Source organism: Amia ocellicauda, chromosome 10, assembly GCF_036373705.1.
Source record: "Amia ocellicauda isolate fAmiCal2 chromosome 10, fAmiCal2.hap1, whole genome shotgun sequence".
NCBI classification, from domain to species: Eukaryota; Metazoa; Chordata; class Actinopteri; order Amiiformes; family Amiidae; genus Amia; species Amia ocellicauda.
The window spans coordinates 15,545,863-15,573,518 of record NC_089859.1 but is presented as its reverse complement, the minus strand read 5'-3'; the positions used below and the strand labels follow the sequence as shown (position 1 = coordinate 15,573,518).

Below are 27,656 nucleotides of genomic sequence, written 5' to 3'. Positions count from 1 at the left end.
ATGTGTGTCCAAGAGCCACATCCTTAGTTAAACAAACTCAGGGTACTTCAGCGAAACTTTGTGAGATGTAAATATGCCACTCAAGGCCTATTTAAACAATGCTATTTTTGTTTTAATGGCACAGTTTAAATCTTTTTTTCTTTCTGCCAATGTGAGTAATTGAGTAACTTTTAAAGCGTCTAATTTTAAGCAACAAAACCCTTTCTAGGCGCCTGGAGGGGGTTGGAAAGCCCCAATCAAGCTACATTAAAATACATGGATGTGGTGTTGATATCCCTTTCTTACAGCTCATATACTTTCATTGCTCGGTGCTGTTTTTGTTAACAGTCATTGTCAAACTTCTCTCTTCTTTCAGGAACTTGAGCGTTTGCACTGCTGGGCTTGGACAATGAAATTGACATCTCAAGCGCTTTTATCGCTGAATGTTTGGCGTCTGGTATTTGTTTAAGCAGAGGGCCAGTGGCTGTGATGTAGCTCGTAAATTCCTGGTTGAGATCATTGTTGATATGAATGTAGTGGTTTTTGGATCACATCCTGCCTTGAGCAGCGAGGACTTTTTTCTCCCCCCCTCGTATTAAACGCCAGCGCTGGGAGCTGCAGCACAGCAGACACTGCGCAGCACACGGGACGCAGGGCGCACACACTTTTCTGCCATTCGGTAAGTTTATTTGCAATGCCAAATTTCCTTACAAAAATAATCTCTCATTGCCTTATTGAATATATTTAGTGGTGTCTTTCCTGCCCTATGCCTTTCAACTGATCCTGTGTAGACTACTACAGGTATTCCCCCCCCATCTCCTTCACCACCTTGTACCTGTGGCATGGGCGCAGGACAGTGCCACCCAACAGGGAATCGCTTCTTTAGTACTGCCCAGTAAATGCCACCGCACAATCGTGGGCCAGGATAAAAATAATCGGGCTTTGCAGGATTAGAGCCCAGTCTATTTTATGCTTGATACGAAGCGCAGAAAATATACTGGTGCAGACTTCCTAGCATATATTACCAAGAAAAATGCGATCTAAAAGTCGTCATATGTTTGCTTTAAATAGACCCCTATTTGTTGTTATACTTTATAATTCTTTAACTAATGCTTTTGAAGCTTGAAGTGCAAAGTCTTGTTCTAACAGAATTTGTAATGTATTTGCTCGTGTTTAGGCAGATGGTTAAACCTTAGAATTGGAGATGCAAGACAGGAATTTAGTCTACAAGAAATATTGCCTTTTTGGGCGTCGATGCCCTTCTCAAATATCGATTGGGTGCTGTGCTGGAAGCGCTGAATTAATGTCAGTCATATTTTGGAGATATACCCATTTTACTCATGCATACTTGAAACGCCTTGCTGTTTCAGAAAAATAAATAAATAAATAAATAAATAAATAAAAATAAAGATACATTAGTTTCGAAAGTAGAATGTTTTATAAGGGTTTTAGGTACGGTGCATTTTATTTTCCACATTTATTGTGCGAATTTGTACATTTGAAAGAGAAAAATACTGCAAAGTATATATATATATATATATATATATATATATATATATATATATATATATATATATATAATTTTGTTTTTATTGTGCCTTTTTAATTTTAAAGGAGAAACATTTAAAATGGCTACTTTCAGAATCTATTTGTTTATGTATTCTGGTGGAAGAATCTCCAGAAAGCTGTCCAAATGAATGCAAACAAAATCCAGAAGATTTTGTTAATAGATCAGTAGAATAGAACAATTTAAGGGGACTTGATATTGTATAAACAAATACCTTTAATAGACTTTCCTGCAAAGAATAAAATAATCAGAATATATAATATGTTTTATGAATATATGTTTTATTGTTTTTATTTAGAGCTGTAAACCAAACCAAATCACCCTCCACATAATACAGATGTTGTGCTGACATTTCCCTTTACCAGGCAGCACATTGCATTGTTACTTATTATTATTATTATTATTATTATTATTATTATTATTTATTATTATTATTATTATTATTATTATTATTATTATTAATAATAATAATAATAATAATAATAATAATAATAATAATAATAATAATATTTGTTTAGTTTGGTCTATTCAGTCTCTTTCTCACCTTTATTTTCTCACCCTATTCCTTTCACTCTCTCTTTTTCCTCTCACCTTTGCCTTCCTCACCCAGTCCCTCTACCTCCCCATCTCTGTCCGGGTGCTATTTTAACCTCTGCACTCTGGTTGTAGTGCCCTGTGCGGTGATAATGCAGCGTTGTGCCGTTATAGCTGTTGTCAAGTGTGGCTATGGTCTAAGCGGCTGCCCCCCTTGGCAGAAGCCCCCAGCCCCAGTGGATTAGCATAGCTTGCATACAGAACAATGACACACGTTGTTAAGTGTCTCTGAGTGCTGGAATCTTAATGGAACAAGATAACTCGCCCACACTTGAGTACAAACATGCTGAAGGACCAACACATGTTGTTTTTTTAAATAATAATAACCTTGTCGCTATTGTTGTGGCGTTGTTTTATAACTGTAGTTATATTAGTGGACATGATGGAATGCTGTGGCCAGCTCAGGGTGGTATTGTTTTCTATGGATCTGCATTCTTTCCACAATTGCCCCTGTGCCAACACCCAGACAGGAACTCCAACCCCCGTCTGCCCCCCTGCCCCCTCTTGGTGCCCCCATCTGCAGTGTTTGTGTGGCAGTGGCTAACTTTGTTCAATAAAATCTAAAAAAAAAAAAAAACACAAAACAGTGGTAAGTAACTTCCCAAAGACACAACACAACCGTTTCAACTGATTATGTATGTGTGTGTATATGTGTGTGTATATATATATATATATATATATATATATATATATATATATATATATATATATATATATATATATATATACTCACACACACACTTTAATTACATTTAATTAGTAATGTATCGTAAATCCTTCCATCCCAATGAAAGAGAGATATTGGAATCGGGACAGCATAATTTGGCCGTCGGGAAAGGCTGAAACTCTCCCAAGAATATTTGTGTTTTAGTGAGGAGGGCAGACAGGAGATTAATATGTTACAGACTGTGTTGTAATGCCTGGGACTGCAAAAAGGGGTGAATTTTATTGTATTTTCCCTACTGAAAAAAAAACCAGACCTCCACACACATCCAGACCTGAAACTGTGCTCCCTCAATCTGGTTTCACTTAACACATTAATTCCTGGGCCTGCTGTGCATATTAAAGTGGCATGTCACGGGAGCTTTATAAAACGACCAAACGGTGAAATATAACTTGCAGAGTGTTTCCAGTGTATGGTGGTAATGCAGAACATGCGTAGGTGTGCATAATGGAATTTATCTTTAAATAACCGCCCCCCCCGATTCCTAACAGTATTATATGAGGTCACTGCATTCCCACCCAAACCCGCAGGACGCTTTTATTGCCTTGTAGTTCTATTGTGTGGGTAGCCAATCGCATGATGTCATTCTTCCTTAGCAACACCACAATTGCACCTGCACAGGCCCCAGCTCAGGCATGCCAAGTTCACACCGTGTCAGAGAGCCATTCTCCCATGAGGCCAATCGGCACCAACAATGCCTGCCGCCGCTGGGTCCCAAGGGGGAGTGATTCCCTTGGCCCAGTCAGCAGCTTGACCAGTTCTGTAAAATCTGGGTCTTCCCTGCAGGGGAGGGTGGGATATCTGTAATGGGGGCTTTTGGACAGAGCTGTGGCTGCTGCGTATCTTCTTGCACGCTTGTCTTTTGCATTCAGCTGGATGGGAGAGGGCCTTTCAGCTACTGTGGACAGGGAGGGGAGTCTGGTTTGTGTGTTTTTTTTCACGGGAGTAGGTTTAACCAAAACTCACTTGTTACTTTTTATCTTCTGAGGCGGCTTCCCAAGGGAGGTATGTGTGGGAAAGCAGAGATTAGGCAAAAACACACTGCCATGTTATCTTTACATGAAAGGCTTTTTATATGGCAACAGGGGAAGAGTTTGGAATGGAAAAGATGATGAACATCTCACTTTGATGTAAACAGTGGGCTTGGCTGATATACCTGGTGGCAGGCAGAAGGATCTGGCCGCTCGGTGGTTGCCTGTGCATGGCTGGGTTAGAGGAAAGGTGAGGTGTTATAATGCAGGTGAGAGGTAGCAGTAATTCACAGCGCCATGAGTAGAAATGTCCAGCTCTTGACCTATAAGGCAACACAGGTCACTGTTGAGACACCACCGCAAATTGCTTCATTAATATAGAAACTTCTGTCCATCTACCTCTGGAAAAAAACAACAGGAAAAATATATAAAAAAAAACAACAGAACCTTTTTCTTGTGCTGTGCAAGTCTGTGAGCAAGAATGTTAAAGTGAACACAGTCGAATTCCACTGAAAATTCACAGCGAATGGAGCTTGGAGGTTAGGTCATTAGCAACAAATCAGAGAACCGCAGTTAAAGAAAATAATTGGTTTAAGCATTTTTGTAAGCATGACCGAACATGGAGAAAATTGGCAATCAGTTTTCTTTTTATTGAAGTGGTAATTGCACACACTGACGCCATGTTAAAGCCATACAAGGTAAGCTTGGACAGGGATTATGAGCAGGCTTTGAAGGTTTCCACAAAAGCTTAAAGTATGTTGTCACTGCTGTGAATATTCAGGCGTCAGGGACAGTATGCATCTGGTTGTGAGTGAGGCTTTGGGGAGAACAGGAGCTGGACAGACAGACAGAAAGACAGACAGAGAGGTCGGCCATGACCATGAGTCAGGACTTGGCGAAGCAGTGAGGTAGCAGAGAGTGCTGGGTAACAGAACCCTCGTAAACCGCCAGACACTTCAGACCAGCGTCTCCAGGTCCAGACAGGCTTTTGTTATTGAGTCGGGGCAATCAGCGTGAAGCCCTGATTTATTTTTCTATGATTTTTCGTATATAATTATACATCATTAAACGATTTTTTAATTGTCTTTAATTGTTTTCCATTGCAGGCCCACTCCATTGTACAGGAGTTAAATGGCCAATTTGTCGCTCAGTGGATAATTGGGCAAATTCTTTTGTCAATTCCTTGTCCCGGGTATCTGAACCAGAACTGGACAGCATGAGGAGGGTGTGAAATTGAGGTCGGGGGATACTTATTCCCTCAGTTGCTTCTGCTGTATCTAGACTGACATTTTCCCCAGTGCAGGGCTCTGTAACTGGCAGGGGACTCAGTTTATTGGATTGATGTAGCAGCAGTAGGGACACAGTCGAGCAGCTCTGACTGGGGAAGGCTTGTCATTGTGCAAGTTACAGATATGGCTGCTGTAGCGGTGTTCCTGTTCTAGTGCATTCTGTGTCCCCTGAGTTTCTGCAGCGCCTCCGAGCTTTGTCCCCGTGAGTCGCGGCTGTGTGAGCCGGCCCTTCCCTGCCCTTGTGTTTTCACCCAGCCCTCAGCCCAGTGACCTTCACTCCCTTCTGGGCTGCAGGGAGATACAGACTCTGTAAAAACACTGCCGCCAAACAGACTGAACGTGTCAGTTGACTGTCCTGGTACAGGAGGTGTCCTGTGTGTGTGTGTGTGTGTGTGTGTGAACTGCAGCACCGGTCCAGGCTGACATGTTTTTAACTTCAATATAAACAAGCAAACAAACCCCAGAGGGACTGGATCTTGTTACGTAATCTGCTATTTTATTTTTATTTTTAATGCTTTAATTGCTGGGGGGGAGTTGTAGGGGGTTGCGAATGAATGGAAAACAGATGGTTGACCTCTGCAGGAAAACTGCATCAGCAACTAATATGAAAAAAAAAATAATAATAATTGCAACTTGTCCTATATCGATGCTTTAATCCCTCTCATCCCCCCTTTGCCACAGAGTTGCAACCAGGACGCCTCCCTTTTCGTGGTCAACCTCGTCCTTCGAACAGCACCACAAAGCAAAGCCCAGTGTGTCGACTGGAGAAACGGGATAAAAATAAAAATGTGGTGAACAGTGCTTAGGGTGGAGAGACCATTTTGTGTCATGACCACCTCTGCAACACTGCAGCCGCTGTCTGTTTGCCGGCTCTCTGTGTTGTCCTGTTTATGCAGGCAGACAGGTAGAGGACAGCTGTTCTCCGAGGCCCCCAGTGGACACTGTGTTTGTACTGTAAGTGCTGTCATGGTGACCGCGGCCTGTTGTTTTATGTTGCTGTGAGTCAGTTGGTTTTTTATAGCTCCCTAACACAAGGGGAATGCAGCTGACAGGGACAACGGTCACCCAACGAGAAAGAGCAACAGAACCTGAGCGAAGATCCTAAAAATACAACCAGGCCCAAAGTAGGATCAGGAATTAGTAAATGGAGAAATAAATAAATGCATACATAACACAAAAAAAGCATTTACAGACCCCATAAGCTGTTGAGTAGGTTCACTTCTTGGTGAGCTAAGTTGCCAGCTGTTATATAGCGGAGCTTTGGCATTCAGGCTTCAAATAGAGAATCCATAAGGAAGACAGAAATCGAAACGTTGTGCTGAAAACCAGTGCTGATTTCTGTTAATGCTGGGCTGCTGGATGGGCTGTACATCTTGCAAGGGCTGCGAGTGGCATCTGTTGTCTGTGTTGGTTTAAACAGCTGTCTGTGAGCGTGCCCGTCACTCAGCGCTCCCCCATCCAGCGCATTCTTCAGCATCAAGCTAATGTTTGTGCTGCCCTTCACATAGACCCCAGACTGCTTCAAAGAAAACCGTGCTCTGTGTTGTTACTGGGCTGGGGTTTTGAGTGTGGACCCTGGGAGCTGCAGGCCTGGTCTTGTGTGTCCTGTAACCGCCTGCACTGGTGCTGCTTTCCCCATGATGTCATACCACAGACCAATTAGGCCCCTATTCATCTTTTATTGCCGCTGGGAGTCACGCATTCACAGAGGGGAGTGTCCATTAGGGAAAAGACTTAACACCCAAGAAGTATCAACCCGAAGTGTGCTTGCAGTAGAGAGACAGAGGCGGAGGGGGGGGGGAGGAGAGAGAGAGAGAGAGAGAGAGAGAGAGAGAGAGAGAGAGAGAGAGAGAGAGAGAGAGAGAGAGAGAGAGAGAGAGAGAGAGAGAGAGAGAGAGAGAGAGAGAGAGAGAGAGAGAGAGAGAGAGAGAGAGAGAGAGAGAGAGAGAGAGAGAGAGAGAGAGAGAGAGAGATATTGGGGAATGAAACAGGCTACAACACAGAAATTCACCTTTGAGAATCATTTATCTTCAGGCAAGCTGAACCTTCAAAGGAGTTTTTCCACACTTGCGCTACAATTATCCCACTGGGCTCCAGCTACTGCACTCTGGCAGGACTTTGATATTGTTTCGAGGTGCTTAATTAATGCATCCTCTTTGGTTGTGTGTTAACGAGGTGAAAATGAACGGCAGGGCACATGTCAGAGAGACTGTATTTTTGACCCTCCCTGGAACCGACTCTGGGCAGTGCTTTCTGGGAGCGAAGTTTAACCCATGCCTTTGATCTGTAGTTTACAGATCACAGTTGTAGTCTTTTCTTCTGTCGTGCCTATTATTGTATTAGGGCAGGGGTGGCTAACCCTGGTGCTGGAGAGCCGCAGGGTCTGCAAGTTTTTGTTTTATCCAGCTCGTTAACTGCTTAATTGAACCAATTCAATTGTGGCACTTCAGGAACATCGTTGGCTACCCCTGTACTAGGGGGTAGTCTGTTACTTTTGTACTTTCCCCTTGACCAAAGACATTCTCATTGAAGTGTTAAGAAACCTTGGACATACATTAGGCCAGCAGAAGTCAATGTCAACAAGTGCACAGGCCTATCCTGCTGGATGCATTTTGCGCAGTTTCGTTCACACATGCTGTCACAGTATTTCAAAGCCCTGGGGGTCAAAGTACCATACAGAATTGTGGCCCCAGGCTGCAGATTCTACAGAGGAGGAAATGTTTCCTCACAGTGGGAGCAGGAGCAGGACAGAAGTGGGGAGCTGGCCTGTGCCATGCCATCTGTGTCGTCCGCTGAGACCGAGGTCCTCGCCAACACGGATGGCTTCACTCGCCCGCCTCTCCGCTCCCCCACTATTTGTGCTGGCAGCTGCAGAGCACAACTGGAATCCAGATGTTCACACTGAGAATTGTGAGGCCCCGACCGATTCTGTTGGCTTCCACAGAATTTGTCTTCCTACAGTTTTTTTTAAGTTCTCATTATCCTGGTGCTATACGTGACTGGTCTGAAACAGAGACCCATTTAAAAATAATCATGAAGAGAGTATAGAGGTTTATGAATAGGTTCTATTTCTAAGGGGCTGTGAGTCAGCATCAACAAATGTCAGAGATCAATACCCAGTCTCTGCTCCAGCGCTATTAAGGATGTTTGTGATATTTTCCAGATACAGAGCAGGAGTGGAGACTTTCTGCATCTTCTAGACTCTCATCGCATGGCCTCTCCCAGTCTGCCCTCATATGTCTTCTTGGGCCTACCAAACACAAACAGACAAACGGATAGATGGGCAGACAGATGTATGAGCCTAATGGACCACCCAATGCTGCTTTACTTGACGCTTCATTGTCAGTTATTGCAATAAAACCTCTGGGAGGAACAGTTTTACACAGACACTAAAACATGAGAAAGTGGACGCCTTCGTTCTGTCCTGATTTATGACAGATTAAACTCACAGGTTGAAAGTTCAAGGCTTCAGAAAAAAAGTCAAACTTTTTTTTTTTAACCTTTAACCCGGTGTGTCTCGTCTAGATCTTTACTTTCATGCTGGTATTGTCTGGTGGTGAGGGGTTGGGGTCTTTCCTGTGGTTGGCACATTGTCTGGCTATTTCTGTCAGCAATGAGATCAGCCTGAAGCCACGCCTGATAAACAGAGCACATTCTTCTGCTATTGTTCAGCAATTCAGCTATTGTTCAGCAAGCTGGGGGCTTGGAAGAGGTCTTTCCAGGCAAGAGGTCTGGAAGAGGTATTTTCAACTCATCTTCTTCATCATGCTTTTTACTTTTTGTTTTGTTAAGTTATGTATTACATTTTTTATTTTCCATTTCTCTGAACTTGCAATGTTAAAACCAGGAGAGCATGGCACTCTGGGTCGCCTGGCTCTTGCCAATCGGAAGGAAGATTGGGCCCTGCCTTACTTTAGAGTGGTGTTCTGTCATCCTTCTCTGGACTGGTTGTGTGAGTATATTGGAAATGTGTGAAGCTCTGGCACAAACACACTGCTAAGGAACCCCCCAGAATAGCGAACCCATCGCTCTGCTGGTTCTTCAAGGAAACCCAAATGAAAGCTGCTCCCCCTCCAAACACTGGTTACTCCCAGTGAGGGACACTCTCCATGTACGTTCCATTAAAATGAATGCCTTTTTCCACCTCTCCCTTTCTCCATCTGTCCCTCTCTCTCCCTCTGCGTCTCCTTGTCTCCCTCAACAACAACAACAAAAACTCCCTCTGGTATACCCTTTCTACTGGTTAACTACAGAGCGCTGTCCTCCTCCTCCCTCTCTCCCTTTCTCATCTCTTCATCTTCATGTCCTCCCTGCCACCTCTCTCTCTCTCTCTCTCTGTCTCTGTGTTTTGCGAATATCCTGTGTGTTCCCTCTGTGTTTTGTGTGCCTCACTCCACACTGCCAGAGCCTGGCTGGGTGACAGCTCCCAGTGTCTAAAAATACAGTGTGTTTCCAGCCCCAGTTCACAGAGCTGTGTGTCGTGGCTGACAGGGAGTGTCAGTGAGTGGGGGCATGGATTATGGTGCCATTGTCTCTATGCTGTTGACTCAACGTTCTCTACATAGAAACATGAGTGGACAACCGATAACACTGAGCCTCATTTGGTTACTATTGGCTTATGGATCCCTGCACTGCTCTGAGGCTATTCTTGAAGAAAGATGCTGATAAGACAGGCCAGCAGTTTAGCTGGATTTCCATGCACCCACTTGATACAAAGCAAAATGACTCCCAGTCTCCCTGCTGATCCCAGTTGCACTTTATTTCCGCATATGCTCTCTGTGGCTGGTTTCTGTGCTGACAGGAATTGCTGCCTGTAGAGGTATACTGGGCTCGGACATGTAGCTCGGCTTAAGGATTGGCATGCAATTTCTACATAATGTAAACTGGCATCTTGGACTAGGGTACCTGCCCCATATTCTTATGTAGTTTAGTTTTAGCCTTTGCCTGTTGCTGGATATATAGTGGTTTTCACCTTGGTGCGGACTGGTTTATCTGGCACTGATGGCAGGAATAGAGAGAGAGACGGAGAGGGAGAGAGAGAGAACAGATGGATAAAGTGACTCAGAGTGGGAAGCAGTAATGGTCTTGACTTTTAAGGCTTCTGCTACATCATATAATACGGATTAACATTTAATGACTCATGTAACAAGGTTTAACAGCGATAAGGCCGGCTGTGGATCCACCAGACAGGAAGGCAGCCTGGCTGGCCATTCGTGCTGAACAAAAAATCTGATTAGTTAATCCATCCAGATGTTAGAGAAAACATTTGCAAAATTCATGTATTATATTTATTTATTCTAAGAAAATCTAATTGGACCATAGATTGCCTCAATTTGTGTCATGGAACATATGGTAATGAGTAATTAATTAATCTTCATTCAAGGAATTGATGTCCCTTTCCTTTATTTCAGTCATCTTGTTCATCACACTCTCTTTATCTCTCTCACCCGTCTCTCTGTATATATACTGTCTCCTTCTCTCCCTCTCTCTCCAGTCTCTGAGTTTCCAATTTCTCATGAATCAGAGCAGCGTTTTGGCTCTGTATACTGAATATTGCGCCTGCGTAACTCCTTTGAAGGTAACATTTTTATGAGAGGTCGGTCAAGTTTGGGAGAGATGTCATGGTGAAAAATGAAGTGTACCAAATATTTGATCTTGAATTGGATTTTTGGCAAGGGACCCTTGGCTCAACTCACACAAACATACTTTCCTGTACAAGTCATCAGCAACCTCCCCCCCTAGCAACACAGGAAGATGTGCACACACAGACAAGAAAAACACACACTTACACAAAACAAACACAAACACACAGTTGTTTACTTTGCCTTCTCATTAAATTATGACCACATATGTATGTTGCAAAAACAGAACTCAAGATTGCACAAGTCTTTTTAATGCAACACAAGCAATCAACCCAAACACACTCAATTCTGGCTCACTGCCTCTCCCCCAGTATATTGGCGGCATATATGGCTATGTCCGCCAGTTAATAGTCAGACTCCTCCCTCCTTTGCATGCCCTACAATACAGGCAGGCGACACAAAGGTGATGGGGGTACATTTTCCATTTAAATCTAGTCAAGTTGTGTGGAATTATTATTATTAGGGGAACACAAAAAACAACAAAAGAACAAAGCGAATGAAAACCATCCTTGGCTTCAATGATGCGTTTTTGGCTGGAGCACGGTCACAGGCTGTCACATTGTAACATTGTTGACAGGAGAAAGACTGCAGTCTCTATCACACTTGCTCGGCGGAGCCAACTACAGTGGCAGGCTTCTCAATTCCGGCAAATTGAAGTCCACTTCATCTGGGAGTTCTCTAATTAATCCCAGTGAAATGTCAGGAGTACTGGGATTGCTCCGGTCACTTCCGTAATTCCTACAATCCAACTGACTTTCCTTTTTTTCTCTCTCTCTCTCTCTCTCTCTCTCTCTCTCTCTCTGCAGTAATGCCAAAGGTAACTGGCCAGTCTTCCCCTCCCTCTATCTCTCTCTCTCTTCCCCTCCCTCTATCTCTCTCTCCCCTACGCCCTATTCTTTTGCTCTATATCCTAAAATGGTGTGAATTGTTTACTGGCTGATTTGTAAATTGGGATTGAGGAAGGGGGGTGTGGGGTGGAGAAGTATTAATACCCCTCCCCAAGAGGTGTGCGAGTCCACAGTTGTCCAGCACCCGGCTTAAGGAGGACACTCTGTCTCTCTTTCTCTCTGTCGCTGTCTATCCCTCTTTCTGCTCCCTCTCTCTGTGTGGACCCTCTGCCTGATCTGATTGCGCTCTCAGCAGGACCTAGTCATGGCTTTCTACAAGCACTCAGGTACGGTGGTTCATTAATTGCAGTTTGTTCGCTGGTGACGCCACCACACCGCCTTCTTACACACCCTTACCAGGTTGTGACACTCTGGTGGTGCAGACATGGCGCTGGGCTGTGGCTTGCTTGTGTCCTCCGAGCGCTGTGCAGAGCTGTTCAGAACCCAGAGACTCAGCATTATGATCTTAAGCTTCTGGGTCTGGTTTGAATGTTCTGACTGGGGGTGGTGGTGGTGGGGGAACCCACACAATCCATTCACAGCATCACTTAATTTGGGATACTGTATGGATGTTAGTAGAACTGAATGTGTTCTGTATTTGTGCAGCACAAGACAGACATAGCCAGTAATGGCTCTGACTGAAACTCAAGTACACACTGTACTCTGTTCTGACTGTAAACCCATGTAAACTGTATGTGTCATGTATTCAGAATGATCTACTCCAGGGTGGGCTTTCTTGTCATGCTTACTGTGTCACACCAGTAATGTTTTTACTTGTTTGCATGAAAGATAAGCTAGCAGAGATAATCACTGAGTAATTCGTTATCTAACCTACAGTGTTTCAGTAGGAATGGGGTGATGAGGATCTGTATTGTTTTAGAAGATGTTTGATCTTTTATGTTTGGTGTGAAGGAGACCAGCAGTGAGTTGATACTCTGTATTATTAGCTCCATTGATATCTGAGTAGTTCATCATCTTGCTTGTTGTAGGATTTGATAGACAGTGAGTGTGTATTCTAAAGCTCTTCTTTCCTCGTTCCTGTATTGATTTGCTGTGATATAAGAAACTGCCAGCCATGTTTGTTGTACCTTGTCCTGTGTACTGAGTTCATCTCTCCTGCAGAGTCCTCTTTGTCACTCGCTGGGTCTCGGATAAAGCTTGCAGAATTCCTAATATTCTCTCTGTTTTGTGGCTTTTGGGATACAGGACGTCTCTCTCTCCCTCTCTCTCCCTCTCCCTCTCTGTAACTAACTGTGACCTTTGCAGATCTCTGACTGAGTTATCCCTGTAGTGAAATGGTGAGCTGTTGATCCCGACACCACTCCCCTCCACCCCACCTCCCTGTGCAGCCAAATTCCTGTTAATTTCCAGAGGCCAGCTGTCAGATTCCAAGTATTTACGCGCTCCCTGTTTAAGCTACGGCAGCTCTCGGGATTGTGGACTGGAAAATTTCTCCTGTACACTCAAGATTTCTAAGAAATCGGCAGACTTCACTATGTCCATCACTCCACTCCTTTCCAGTCTCAAAGATAAGTGGAGAGTATGAAGTTGAGAGAGAAAGATGAGAGAGAATCCTGCTCTTCTCACACCTTCCATGTTGGTAGCTGCCCACCTCTCATGCGTTGGATGGGGAGCGCTCTGCAGGGCGTAGTTGACGGCCAGGACGGCCCTCTTGTCAAAGGGCAGCGGGCTGCATGAGTCACAGCCCCAGAACGTCCTTGTATCGAATGTCTCGGCTCTGTGTGGCTGAACAGGCTTTAGGTGACATCTCTCTTGGAGCCTGTGTGGTATTTGCTGCTCTTCAGTAATGACTGAGCAGCAGGTGTGCTCTTCAAAGCAGGATGTTGGCAGGGAGTCTGTGCACCCTGTGCTGGGAGGACCAATACTGGACTGGCCCATGATGTATGGATGATCCTGCAGCTGTGTGGGGGCGTCAGGATTAGTCATCGAGAGGTAGGGGTTTAAACACCGTCCTGGGTATGCTGGTTCCAGTTCCCCCACTAATGAAAACAGGTGCTCCAGGCTCCAGTGACCTCTTCCAGTGGATCTTAATGGCATGAAATATTTGCTTCCATAGTTCCCCTGGAGCTGTGGCTTGCGAGACCAGGTGCTGCTCAGGCTGAGTGGTGGTTATAGCACAATGAATTATATGTTAAAGCCCAGAGAGCTTTAACTCTCTAAAAATCTGCCGTACTTTTCCAGCAAACCAAGATAATGACATCACTGAAACCCCAGGCCGTTGAGGTCCTGTGTTTGAGAGACATCTGTTCGTGTTTTGTGGGCTGCTTTGCAGTGGTCTGACCCAGTTAGCTGTGTGGTGCAGCTTGGCTGGGCTGTGTTTGATTACCGCTGGGGAACACAGGAAGGAGAAGGAGTTGAAATGGAGCTACTTTTTGCCGGAGCAGCTCTCCCCTGTCCAGCCGGCTGCTCAGAATGGAGCCAGTGTTTCGGTCCTAGCAGATAGAGCCACGTTGCAGTGCTGCGGAGGTCTGTCCCCATCGTGTCAGGTGTGGCCCATTTAAGCGGGAGGGGTAACTGAAGCCAAACTGAGAGCTGGGTGGCAGTGGCGATCTGAAGACTGCCTCTGTGTCTGTGTCTCCAACACACTGTTCTTTCTCTCTATGTTCTGCCTCTGGTTGTATGATCAGTGCTGTGTCTGTGCTGAATCTTCTCCAGATCATCACCTGGTCCTTTACGTATTAATTAATCAATATCATTTTGAATGTAGGTCGCTGTAAAAATATTTTCACTACTTTCCTCTTTCTAATGTGTCTCCTTTTGTCTACGAAAGTAAGAGTGTTTAGATCTGGTTTCCAAAGTGCTTTGCTCCCTCAGACATGTTCTAGAACTCCTACAAAGCCCTGTTGTTTAGTGACTGTGTATGTGTACATGTATGTATTTATGTATATATGTATGTCTGGGCTTTTGTAATTTACCTGGGATCAAAGGTTTAGCTAAATAATAAAATAATAGATTACATGCTGATGTCTTATTTGGAGAAGACAGGCTTGAACATGCTTGACTTGATTTGCTCGGCGGTTAAGAGTTAATCTGGGACTGTTGCTAGACTCTCTTACAGTACCACACAACACTGTCTTCTGACAGTCCAGGGGGGAAACCTTCTCTGGGACTTCTGTCCAGCAGTACCTTTTTTGTTTGTTTTGCAGTTACAATTAAACTGAGTAAAAGTACAGCTACAGTGCCCTCTAGTGGTGAAACAACAAAAGCACGTGTAACATTTCCCTTCTTTTTGTACTTACCATACAATGGATTTTTAAATCTGAATAGGTGCACAACTGGAAATAGAGTAAATGATCATCATGTGAAAAACTAACACATGTAAGCGACTGTGCTAAACAAATGCTGTTTATACTCTCCAGTACATCATTCACCAACTGGATCTATTGATTTCAAAACACCTCAGCAATTGGGACACTTGTCATCCTCAGTGTGCCAATGTGTTTCAGAGAAAAATCACAAATGGCTGAACAGTGGGATTCAGGCCTGTGCGCAACCGCAATATGCTTCCCCTGTCCGCCACTGCACCCCCCTTACTACTACTGTAGCCATCAGACAAACCTGTGAATAAATGGATAGCAATGATAGCCTGTGGCGATGCCCCCTGGCAGGGCCGCGGAGCTACGCGACGGCCACCATGACGGACCGATTCGACTGCTTCTACTGCCGGGACTCCCTGCACGGCAAGAAGTACATCAAGAAGGACGACAAGCACTGCTGTGTGCGCTGCTTCGACAAGCTGTGTGCCAACACCTGTGCCGAGTGCCGCCGGCCAATCGGCTCCGACTCCAAGGTGTGTGGGGCGGGGCCAGGGCAGCAGGGCTGTATATCTGTCCAAGCATCTCCGTCCGCTGTGTCTGTCTGTCTGTCTTTCCATGTGGGTGTTGGTGTGATCTGGTTTCCTCTCTGCTGTTCAGACTCTTATAGTTCTTCTGCCCCGCTGCCATGTCCACAATACCAGCCCGTCTCTGTGATGTCTGTCTGTCTGTCTGTTTGTTTGATTGGTCAGTCTGAATGAATTATTCTGTTATCATTGGCCTGTAAGGCTGCAGGCGTTTGTACTGTGTGTGCGGTGTCTCGATGCTGCCACTATTCTCCATCCATCTCTCCATCTCTCTCTGTCTACAGGAGCTGCACCACAAGAACCGCTACTGGCATGAGGACTGCTTCCGTTGTGCCAAGTGTTACAAGCCCCTGGCCAGCGAGTCCTTCAGCACCAAAGATGACAAGATCCTGTGTGGCAAGTGCAGCTCCCGAGAGGACTCTCCCCGCTGCCATGGCTGCTACAAACCTGTCCTGCCAGGTGCGCCCACCCGATACACACACTGGCACACTCATACGTGTAAACACACCTATGTGGTAGCTGTGTGAAAGTGCTTTAGTCGTCTGTGTTTGCGTGCTGCGTGTTGCGGTGTGGTTGCTGACCCCAGGTGGCTGTGTGTGCTCCTGGCAGGCTCCCAGAACGTGGAGTACAAGCACAACGTCTGGCATGAGGAGTGCTTCACCTGCTTTCAGTGCAAGCAGCCAATCAAATCGCAGAGCTTCCTGACCAAGGGGGATGACATCTACTGCGGACCCTGCCACGAGAAGAAGTTTGCCAAGCATTGCGTCCACTGCAAGCAGGTACAGAGAGGGACAGCGCTGCCTTGCCATTATTCAGTATATCAAAATGTTTACATACATTTACCCATTTATACAGCTGTTTTTTACTGGAGCAATCTAGGTACAGTACCTTGCCCAAGGGTACAGCAGCAGCATCCTGGGATTGAACCCATAACCCCAGAGTCCAGAGGCCTAAGCACTACTCCACACTGCTGCCCAGGCACATGAACAGATAGACCCCAGGTGGTGCTTGAGACCCTGCCCTTTTTCCCTTAGACACAAAAAGTGCCCTTTATCCCAGGCACCCCCCTCTGCCCCCCCCGGACCACACTTTGCCAAGACAGGGTGCCGTTTCTTTGGGTTGAGCCCCTGCTCCCCAAAATGTCTGTGCACGGTACTGCTGCTGCCCACAGTATAAACTGATCTTTTCATCATAAAATATCTTTAATGTATTACATTTGTTTATGGTTTCTAATGGTTTACTTTATATTGAATTAATATGTGGTTTCATGGTTTTAACAACATTTTGAGCTGCCCATTAACTGTGCTTGATGATGAGGATGCTGACATTGTGTTGTGTTCAGGCCATCACCTCAGGTGGGATCAACTACCAGGACCAGCCCTGGCACTCCGAGTGCTTCGTCTGCAACACCTGCAGGAAGCCCCTGGCCGGCCAGCGCTTCACCTCCCACGAGGAGAACGTGTACTGCGTGGACTGCTACAAGACGAGTGTCGCCAAGAAGTGCTCTGGCTGCCAGAACCCCATCACTGGTGAGCAGAGGAGAGGAGCAGAGAGGACAGGGGCAATGCAGAATTAGTTCTTTCAGAATTGTTATCGATTTACGTTTACATGTCATAAATTCTAAAGGAGGCAAGTTGAATCCACATTTATTATGCAGATGGGTTAAGTGTATAATTAGTCCATTCCCTTCATGTATTTTTCACACAGCTGCATGATCCTGTCCGTCATGGACTTTCCCGTGTGTCCATGTTTTCACTCCATCCCTTTCTGTCCTGTCCTCAGGGTTTGGGAGAGGGACTAACGTGGTCAACTACGAGGGCAACTCCTGGCATGAGTACTGCTTCACCTGCAAGAAGTGCTCCCTGTCTCTGGCCAACAAGCGCTTTGTGGTGCACAGCGAGAACATCTACTGCCCCGACTGCGCCAAGAAACTGTGAGGGGAGCGGGCTCCAGCACGCCCTCGCTCAGGCCCAAGGAAGGCAGTGGCATGAAGTCTATCTCTTTCTCTTTTAACTACTTTTGGAAGGGTAATAAACAAAACAAAAAGCGCAGTGGGTCACAACTTTGGAAGCTGCAACTGAGAGAAGTGGAAAAGGGCCTTCTGAAGGTTGGGAGGATAATATTACCTTTTTTACAGTAACAAAAGATTAGACAGAAGGACATTGAGTGAATTCAATCAGATTTTTTAAATGGGGAAAAAACCTGAAGCAGAGAATCTCTTTCCAGTTGCAGCGCAGTCTGAGGCAGTGAACCATTGTGCAGTTACATTCAATTCTAATGTCATCTTACACTTTCACCTCTTCATTATACCTTCCGGTAACTTTGTGACTTGTTTGTTTCCGCATGCTCAATATTCAGTGCTTTGCCAAAGGTGATATTTGAAGATTTATTATTATCCCGAGACTCCTGTGGGTTTGAGCCTCGTGAGATGGCTTTGACTATTAATACAGCACATATAATGGTTTGCAAAGAAAAACAACAAAAAAGCAGCATATTAACTAACAACTTTAGTTATCAAGCATTTGTATTCAATTCAGCATTGTATCTGTGTGTTGACTAAATAATGGGCAAATATGGTGTGACTTGCAATGTAATTTTTTAGTAACCATTGATGCTTTTGCACCTTTCACCAAGTTTAAAAGCGGTTTCAAGCCAGTGTGCCAAGTTATATCTGCTGCTGACATCCTATGGCTTTGAAATGTGTGTTTGGCTTTACCTGGGTCAATGCAATATATGATTAGTTGGAGACCTTTCACGCTTTGCCTCCAGGTAAATACAAACTCCATGACAGCTTGCTTTGTCTCTCAGTGCTAAAATTAAATGTTTTGCAAGCCTCAATAGACAGCGTGTACTAAAATATGAATGTCTTGTGAATGCAATTTAACTGCTCAATACAGAAACCGTGCCTGAATATTGTGAAAGGATGTGTTTTCTGGTATAGGTGATTTTTGGCTTTGGGTGTTATTTTATTTTTCCATAGGATATGTTGCACACGTAACTTTGCGCTGAAAGTTACTTTGCTAGTCGTCTAATCACATATGTTGCTTTGTGCTGGAATTGTTTAAACTGAAAAAAGAAATTAGCAAACAGACTTGTGGAGTGAAATCATACCCGCTGTAACATTGGAAGAATAAATAAAGGAAAATTAACACTCTTGCATCCATTTTTGTACATGTATGGGTTAGAGAAATACAGCAGGCCCCTTTGTCTTGGGTTGGACAAAGACATAGTTTTGTGTCTGGATTAAAAACACCACACCACAGCAAGACTGTTTCCTTAAACTGAAGAAAAAGACACTTTTTAACTTATTTTTTTATTTTTATTTTGCAAAACTTTAAACAGTTCATTTTTTTTTTTTTATCAGTACACTTGAGATATATTTACAAGTAGCTGTGGGCACGGCATTACAAGCACATTACACAGCTCGAGACAAAATGTTATCTTCAGCGCCCAACTGTTAAATGATTGTCATGGCCAGGGTAAGCTATTTTGTATTTTATTCGGTTTAATTTATTATTTATTTTACAAAAATACACAGCCTAATCTCAACCTAAGGCACTGCTCTATTCTAATACATTGCAACCATTATGCGTTTAATAGTTACTCCATATCTGTAACAAACGAACAGGGATTTTCCCCAACAGAACCAGTCTGTGCTTGGTTAAGCAGCGTCCGCCTGGGAGAAGACTGGTGGAAACACGAAGCGCAAAACAAACGAGGAAAAGAAGAACCCATTTCGACAACCCCTTATCCTGAAGCAATTAATGCAGATTATTGACCGCAAATTAGGTCAAGCAATGCAGTCAGTGTTGATGAGTAAAGTGATGAAGAGGGCTTAAAGGCTATTTTTAAAAGCTGTGGAGGAGTCAAAACAACAAAGCATGAATCAAGAACTGAGCAACGTAACAAACCCTGACAAACTGGTCACTTTCAACTGCTGATACACAGTACTGTGGTAAAACACACTGTGCAGAATGAACTGGCTTTTCCCTTTCCTTACCACAGTAAGACCTCATTCCACTGAATTAGCCAAAGCTAAAAGCTGTACAGTGCCGAGTATTTCCTTATTAAAAAATGAAAGGAACAAAAACAGAACGGAACGACACTGCTTTTCTCTGTCTCGGATAATCACGTAAATATGCTGGATATAATAGTGACTTTCACACTCCTTTACTTCCCGACAAATACCAGTGGAGGAAACCCCCCCCTCAAAACACGGCCCCTCAATGACTGAAAAGAATCCAGAAAAACAAGCCAGCCGCTGCATTCCTAGAGAAGAGATGGTAGGATTAATTAAAATGTGTGTATATACAGCTCTGGAAAAAATTGAGACCACTTAACATTCATTTCTGAACTTCGGAGTGGTCTCAATTTTTTCCAGAGCTGTTATGTGTGTGTTTGTATATATATATATATATATATATATATACATATACACACATACACACACACACACACACATTTAATTGTGTATATATAAAATATTAAAGTTGACAAAATTAACAGCAAATCTGCTTCTCAAAAATAGGCCGTATACATTAAACATTGCTAACTCATTCCCAAAGTTTTTTTATACCGTCTTCTGCAGACAGAAGTAGACTAAGAAGTGATCTAGTCTAGAGGAGGAATACGGCCTTGAAAACTAGGCCGGCAGCCTCGAGGGTCTGGCAGCCCACTACGTCTGGACACACACATCACATAACCAGGTAACAAGTGGACCGGACCCTTACTCCTGTGCCACTCTGAATCCCGTCAACCCTGAGGAACGAGGAAGGGGGCCTGGTGGACCTGGTGGATAAGACTCCAGCCTGTCTGTCCCTATGTGCTGGATCAAGGCAATTATTACAACCATCTGGAAATAACTTGCTGAATTTCACAGCGCCTCCGAGCACTCCCCACCCCTCACTACCACACTGTCAAACACACTCTCACACGCACAAAGTAGAGTGGTAATCGTAAACATTTTCCTTTCAAGTGAGATTACACATTTCAGTCAGGTCTTGGTAAGGAGACCAAAAGACCCCTGACTAAGTCACACTAGTCTTATGAACAATGCACCCAGAACGGAGACTTGTTTTTCCTTGAAACTGTCACTAGAAACATGCATCTACAGTTAAGAGGAATGGAGATCTAGGTTTTAACATCTACCCTGAAAGGTATGCGTTTGAGGAGGGGACACAAAACCATGTACAGTAACAGATCTCTTAATTTACGTAACCCCCTCCAAAAGAACAAAAAAAAAAAAAAAAAAATGGCTTTGGAGCCTAACACTGATTATATACACAATAAAATAATACTCACGTGTAACATATGTGGAAATATACTTTACTATATAAATACATAAATCAAAACCCAATTAGACTTTCCTTAAAATCACATGGAAATCTTGAAATGGTTTAGTAATGTTGAGTGCATGTTTGTTTTTAATTGGGGCAAAAAAGTCACTGTGTATGCAGTACATGGCCCCTCTTAGGAATCATCACATTTCCATTCTGCCAGTAACATCCCAGCCACGCTAAACTTAGGGGAATGCAAAAAAACCAGACAGCCAAATAAACAAAAATCAGAAAAACAGGTCACCTGAATGTGCAAAAATATAGCGAACATTAACATTGAATTACTGTCACATATTGACTCCGTTTCCCTACAAATGGATTAATTCATGCAGATATTACCAGCTGCTAAGTGTATTACGATTACATACATATTCTTTCTTTTTTACCCCTCCAGGATGCGCTTAGAATTAAAACACCTGACTACAGAATTGTATAGATTAAGAACAACAAACTAAAATACAGAACGAACAAACAAACAAGAACAGGCAAATAGAAAGAGCGTATTCCAAAGGACAGAAGAAATGAGGTTAACTTCATTGAATGCAAGCACTTATTAGATGTAGTACACATATCTATATATCTCTCTCTCTCTAATCATACATATACATATATATATACATATATATATATATATATATATATACATATATATATATATATATATATATATATATATAGTATTGTTAATAATAGAAACAAAAGGATCTCTTATTTGAGTTTCATCTGTAGCAGTGCCCTGCACAAACATCACTGCACACATCTGTGAGCAAAACCATGACCAAGACATGGCATAGGAGACATTTCAGTCAAACAACAACACAGATCTGAAAAGCCTTCAAGGACTAAAGGACAAATGTCTGGTCATAACCAGGATAAAGCTACAGACATCTGGAAATGCGCTGTTAACTTGCAGTTCATGCCCTGTACAGTTCAATTAATATATAAAAATAATAATTATATGTAACTTCATTCCTGCAAGGCAACATCCATCCAGCAGCCAGAACCACTGGTCTACAAATAAGAACCTGTATCAGACTAGGCACCTTTAGGTGACCACTAAAAGATATTGTAGTAGTCACTGTGCAGAGATGGGATCTATTTGTGTATATTTATTTGATATATAGGAAACGGGAGGAATGGTACCCCTACCCACTGCAGACAGTTTTTACTAGGGTGGGGTGGGAGCACTCTGGAGAGCACTTTACAGTAATTTCACTCTAGCGGACTGAGAGAAACACAGGCGTTCTTCTACACAGAACCGAGTCACAGCGATTTGTTCTCAACTCAAGTTTACTTCTCTAACACACACATACACACACAAACCTCAGCACCGGCCCTCCCTCCTGTCTGACCATTCACCACCCCACACGACACATGCCCCCATCATTCTGGGCACACAGCCACAGGAGAAGGGTGACAGTGAAGCAGCCAGCGGAATAAATTATGTAAACTTAACCCCCCCCCGCCCCCCTGCAATTTTAACACATAGTAAAAAAAAAAAAAAAAAAAGCAACAAAATAAAATAAAATGACAAGACTCAAATCATGTTAAGATGAGAGACTGAAACACCTAAGAGAAATAAGCACAGCACATTGGAGGAATATATAAATATAGTTTTCCCTGACGCTTGTGTGTGTATGCATTTAATTTTTTTTTTTTTTATTTGGAGGTGCAAAGTTAGCAATCCACAGTCCTCCCTTGCCCTTCTGCGTGAGCTCCCTCATATGCCTTCTCCAATCACTTCCTCAGTCTTCAGTCTTCTTGCTCCTCGGGTCACGCTCTCGGTCTCTCGCTCTTGCTTAAGCAGCTTTGTTTGGGAACTAGAAGGCCTCAGGTGCGAAATAAAATACAGGATTCCAGGAGTGCAAAAATCAAAGAGCTGCCAAGACCCAGCACACTCACATCTCTGTGGAAGAAGACAGGGAGAGGAGACTATCAACTCCCAACAAAAAACAAACCAACACAAATCTGAATAAAAACACTGGTAGCTGTGAGGTTCCTTGGGCAGGTAATGAATTTCAAGCAAAGACTCAACCATGAAGACCAAAGTACTTTCAATGCAAGTCAGGGATAAAGTAATTGAAAAGCAAAGATCAGGAGAAGGGTAGAAAGTAATAAAATATGTGAACATCCCTGTGAGCACAGTCTATTCATTCATCAAGAAATGGATGAGAACACTGTCTAGATCAGGCCATCTGTGAGGTGAGGGATGCCACTCTGAGGCCAACAACACATTTGAAAGAGCTACACAGTTCAATGGCTGAGATGACAGAAAATGTGCCATCAGTCAACAATATCCAGAACACGTCACAAAACTGGCCTGTATGGTAGGGTGGCAAGACAGAAGCCATTACTAAAAATAAGCATCCCAAAGCACCCGAGTGATCCTGCAAAAATGTGTCAAAAGGTGTTGTGGTCAGAGGAGACTAAAACTGAACTTTCTGGTCTAAATGTCACGTGTGACGTTTGGCATAGACCCAACACAGCACAGCTCCCAGTCGACACTTACAAAAATGTATGCATCATTTTGTAAGCTCACCAAATGGGACACCATAGAACTGTCTAAATACTATGGGAAAGCACCATATATATGAAAAGGTGTATAAGCAGCTTTCCTCAATAAAAAGAACAAATGGAAAGGTTTACCTGACACAGCTTCAATGGGTTTGCTTAATGAGGTCACTGCGCCCTTGTCTTCAAAAGCTACCCTGGGGCCTTCAGGAATGCCTGCAGCGTCTATTAGGTTTTGGTTACAGTCATCAGCACCAATGCCATCTACAGTAATTATCGTTGTCTTGCCCAGGTCTATGAGCTCCTCGAACCTCCAGGAGCCAGCCTTGCCGTTGAGGTTGGGAAGGATCTCCACTGCGTCTTGGTTGACGTGATCCACTAGCTTGGCTTTGGGTGTGACCCTGGACAGGGGCAGAGCAGCACAATTAGACAGAGAGAGGGGAGAGGGAGAGGGAGAAGAAACATCAAAAAGTAATTTCACAGTAATGTAATTTATAATTGCAGAGGCAGGCGAGGTGTTTCCATTTCGTCCTTTTTTTTTTTTTTTTAGATATTAAAAAGACTCAATCTGCAGTTTCTGGTTTGATTGGCTGTAGCAGAAAAACAAAACAAAGGAACACACACCTGATGGCCACGTGCTGGTCAGCCTCCAGACTCGTCCCGTTGTTGTTCTCCCTGTCGTCCACCTCTGTCTTGCCGTTAACACTCCCTTGCCTCTCCAGCGGCCCAGGACAAGAGGGCTCCTCAAGGTGCTCGCTGGGGGCTGGCTGGCGATTCACTGGACTCTCTGCTGCCCGGCTCTGATCTTCAAGCTGCCCTTCCTCCAGCAAGTCCCCTTCGTCAAAGTCCTCCATGTCACCCTGCTCTCCCTCTGTGGCATGCAGACCCCCCCGATATCAGTCAGCACCATTACAACCAACCCAACCTGAAAATGCTGCTACCCTAGCTAGCACAGTGGGGGCTGTCACAACGCAAAAAGGGCACTGTGCCACCTGGCCACGCCATAGTACACCAGTCACTGGAGAGGTTTATACACAGTAACTCAGGCCAATTCAGCTCACACAGCGGTGAAAAAGAGGATTCTCAATATCACAGGACTCTTTGACCCAGCACAGAAGCAGCACTATTATACTAATTTTCCTACAGGAGACTTTGTGTTAACCATTTTTTGGTACAATTTGCTTTATTAGATTGCCTTTCCACTAACTGGAAAGCTGCCTAAAGGAAATTGAACTCCTGGCAGTGTGTCCTAAATAACAATCAATCATAATGAAAAAACAAACACTGTTCTGGGTGTTTATTTCCCCAATGAGTTCAAACGAAATAGAAAAACTTTAGAGGTTAAATGGGTTCAAATATATTTGTAACAAACCATTAACTAATAAAATTTTTTTTTTGTGAGCAAATAATGAAATCTCCCTCAAGTCAGTGATGAGGGAATGCTGACTGCATATTCACAGCCACCTAGAGGAAGGACAGAGGCAGCACAGAAGTATCAGATCCTTACCCTTGGCTTCCCCATCCGTGCTCAGCAGGTCATCTCCGTTTTCGTCCTCCTGCATGCCTTGCTCATCTCTCTGCACAAAACACAAACTGCTTAACAAACACTACATAACTGTTAAAATAAATAAGGCAGAAAAAACATCAACAGGCTTGTTCCTTCTGCATTTTCTTTTCGTAACAACCTACCTTAGAATCGTTTTGGTCTGTTTTTCTTGTCCTTTTCATTATTTCCTCAATCCTCTGAGGGAGAAAACACAAAACTACATAAGGATGAGTTCCAGCAGACGCCCCCCCCTCCTCCCAATGCAGATACAAGCCTATTCTGTTTTGATGTGCAGGGCTGCTGAACATTATTATCATGTGTCACTCAGCAGGGCCCCAGAGCACTTCTTGCATTCAGTGTTTTTGTGCCTGCATGACAAATATTTGGACTATCGGTAATTCCACAGCTGTTGTGCGCAACTATTCGAATAGTCACCTGCCACCTCCCATTCAAAATGCGACATGCATTAAATGCGAATAATACAATGTATTACAATCTGCATTTCAATTTCACAAAGCAGACATCCGAACATCAAGATATAATGAATAACTGGGACAAAAACAATAAAAAAAAAAAAAAAAAAAAAAAGCAAAAAGGTGTTTTTGGTCCCACCTTCTTCCTCTCCATGCGCTCCTGATGGTTCCTCTGCATGATCCTCTCCCTCTCCTGCCTCTGTTTCTCTGCCTCCTCCAGGGCCCGTGCCTCGGCCTCCTCACGCTGCACAACACAGACAGAGACAGTCAGGGGCGCCGCACTACAGACAGTGCCCGAGTCTAGACACAGATGCCAAGAAGGCTGGGGCTAGACACCGGCAAAGGAATACACAAAGGGCACCCCTCATCCCACAAATAATGTCTTCTTTAATAGTAACTGGAATTTTAGAAGAAAAAGTCCCAGACATCTCCAGATTCACAGACACGGACTGAAAGAAAGAACCTAGACAGAGGACAGGAAAGACTGGGGTGGGGAGGAGAGACCGAACGGACCTGTAGCTGCAGTTCGACCTGCCTCTCCTGCTCCTCTATCTCCAGCCTGGCTCTCTCCTCCTCAGCCAGACGAGCTCTCTCCTCCTCCTTCTTCTTCCGTTTCTCGGCCAGCTGCTTCTCCTCCTCCTCGCGCCGCACACGCTCCAGTTCTGCCAGACGCTTCTCCTCCTCCTTCCTCAGTCTGGGCAGAAGAAGGACAGGGGGTCAGGGGGTCAAAGGCAAGGTGTATCTAAGCCATGACTAAGGTGAGGGAAGACTCTTACAAGGACATGCTGATGGCTCTATTGCCATTACCAACGAGTAAACAAAGACCTCCCGCCTCACCTCTCCTCCTCCTCTCGCTGGATCCTCAGCTGCTCCTCACGCTCCTTCTGCTCCCTTGCCAGGCGCCGGTTCTCGGCCAGGATCTTAGCGGCCTCCTCCGCGGAGGTGGTCCCTGCAATGGCTTTGGAGCTGGAATCTGCGGCACGACCAGTGACAGGAAATAGAATTTCAGTGAAATCCGCCCCCTTTCCTTTGAACCATTTCCCCTGTCATTTTCTCACGATACCCTGCTTCCCCGTAGGTCTCGACAAAATTAAAAGTTTGACCTCCCCACGAAATCGCAAAATACAAATCTGTACCCTATAGGGATTTAATTTATTGTTGGAAGTCACTTTATACTATTTATAAATCAAAACCCAACAGAGCACAGCTTCATAATTTGCAATTCATGGGTGGGTAAAATTTTTCATTTGGTTTTGCACAACGAAGACTTATTGTGGAAAAACATAACTGGCTTCAAGAGTAATGGCCTGTGAGTAAAAAGACTTAAATTGGTAGGACACTACAACACAGCACAACAGAAAGGAGTTTGTTGTGTACAGACAGTGACTGCTACAGACAAGCAAGCCCTAGGGCCAATCACAGTCTGGGGTAAAACAGGGGCTGCAAAAACAGCTCCAGGGAGGAGAAGAAAGCAATTTTTGAAGCCGACCCAAAGAAAGCTTTGTACGTTGTCTTTGTACATTTACCAGAAAAAAAGTGGGTTTGTATTCTGCATATTTTTCAATAGGACTATCAAAACTTCCTAGTTAAAAGATCAAACAAACCTTAGTTTTGTTTGAGGATTAATATTGACAATTTACAATGACTAACTAGAGTAGCCACAGTACAGGAAATGTGCGACTTAATAACATCATAGAAATAGAATAGAAAATGAGAGGAAATGGTCAGGGCAGATGAGCATTGACAATATAATAAAACATACACCTGAAATCCTCTTATTTCTCCATATTTACTCCCCATTCACCAGATACAAAATATATCATACAGTTTTTAGAGTCTTTGATGAAAGAATTTAAATAAATAGACAATTCAGCTGGAGAGTGGGTTTGCAGTGTATCAAATTGGAGTTTATGCGAGAATTCCTGCTGCAGCCTTGACATTACCAGCTCCATAAGTCATAAAAGTCTCTTTGTCTCTCCAGACGGCATCTGCAGTCAGCTGTGAGTCAGAGGGCCACGTGAGCAGGCAGAACAGAAAGCTCAGCATCTCCTCTCCGCCCCTGTCGGCTGCCCCCTGCCCCTAACCTGCACACACATGCAGTATGGGCACGTCTCGACACCAGACGCACCGCTCAACGCCTCCACTAGTGAGGAATCTGGAGAGCTGGGATCACAGGCTAAGTGTTTTGTTAAAAGCAATTTACGGTTCTGTGATCAGAAGTCAGAGTTGGGGGGGAGAAATAAATACATTCTTGTAACACTTCACAATGAACCGT

General features: G+C 44.0%; 2 protein-coding genes across 12 annotated transcripts in view; one reads left to right on the top strand and one right to left on the bottom strand.

The window, feature by feature from the left end:
- The first annotated feature begins 534 nt into the window (after positions 1 to 534).
- Positions 535 to 18,669, top strand: fhl1a (four and a half LIM domains 1a). 2 transcript variants are annotated; one of them, XM_066715196.1, is made up of 6 exons: positions 535 to 658; positions 15,283 to 15,464; positions 15,800 to 15,974; positions 16,125 to 16,294; positions 16,858 to 17,044; positions 17,298 to 18,669. In XM_066715196.1, exons 2-6 carry the CDS (start codon positions 15,309 to 15,311, stop codon positions 17,450 to 17,452), a joined length of 843 nt encoding a protein of 280 aa, XP_066571293.1. In that variant the 5' UTR covers positions 535 to 658; positions 15,283 to 15,308; the 3' UTR covers positions 17,453 to 18,669. The 2 variants fall into 2 exon arrangements, with proteins under 2 accessions (XP_066571293.1, XP_066571292.1); XM_066715195.1 differs by lacking the exon at positions 535 to 658 and adding an exon at positions 11,774 to 11,940.
- A 143-nt stretch (positions 18,670 to 18,812) lies between these two features.
- map7d3 (MAP7 domain containing 3) overlaps positions 18,813 to 27,656 on the bottom strand; it is a 43,828-nt gene continuing 34,984 nt past the window's right edge. For all 10 annotated transcript variants that reach the window (XM_066715185.1, XM_066715186.1, XM_066715189.1 and 7 more), the window contains 8 exons: positions 26,219 to 26,354; positions 25,895 to 26,075; positions 25,521 to 25,625; positions 25,052 to 25,105; positions 24,870 to 24,939; positions 23,987 to 24,233; positions 23,498 to 23,763; positions 18,813 to 22,757 (listed from right to left, as the gene is read on the bottom strand). In XM_066715185.1, the coding sequence (XP_066571282.1) occupies positions 22,750 to 22,757; positions 23,498 to 23,763; positions 23,987 to 24,233; positions 24,870 to 24,939; positions 25,052 to 25,105; positions 25,521 to 25,625; positions 25,895 to 26,075; positions 26,219 to 26,354 (1,067 nt within the window). In that variant the 3' untranslated portion in view covers positions 18,813 to 22,749. The remainder of the gene's footprint in view (positions 22,758 to 23,497; positions 23,764 to 23,986; positions 24,234 to 24,869; positions 24,940 to 25,051; positions 25,106 to 25,520; positions 25,626 to 25,894; positions 26,076 to 26,218; positions 26,355 to 27,656) is intronic.

Excerpts from the sequence above, each read along its gene's own strand:
- fhl1a (XM_066715195.1), top strand. The coding sequence starts at position 11,919 with ATGGCTTTCTACAAGCACTCAG. Across the intron at positions 11,941-15,282 it reads GGCTTTCTACAAGCACTCAG|GGCCGCGGAGCTACGCGACG; the intron begins GTACGGTGGTTC and ends GCCCCCTGGCAG. Across the intron at positions 15,975-16,124 it reads CTACAAACCTGTCCTGCCAG|GCTCCCAGAACGTGGAGTAC; the intron begins GTGCGCCCACCC and ends TGCTCCTGGCAG.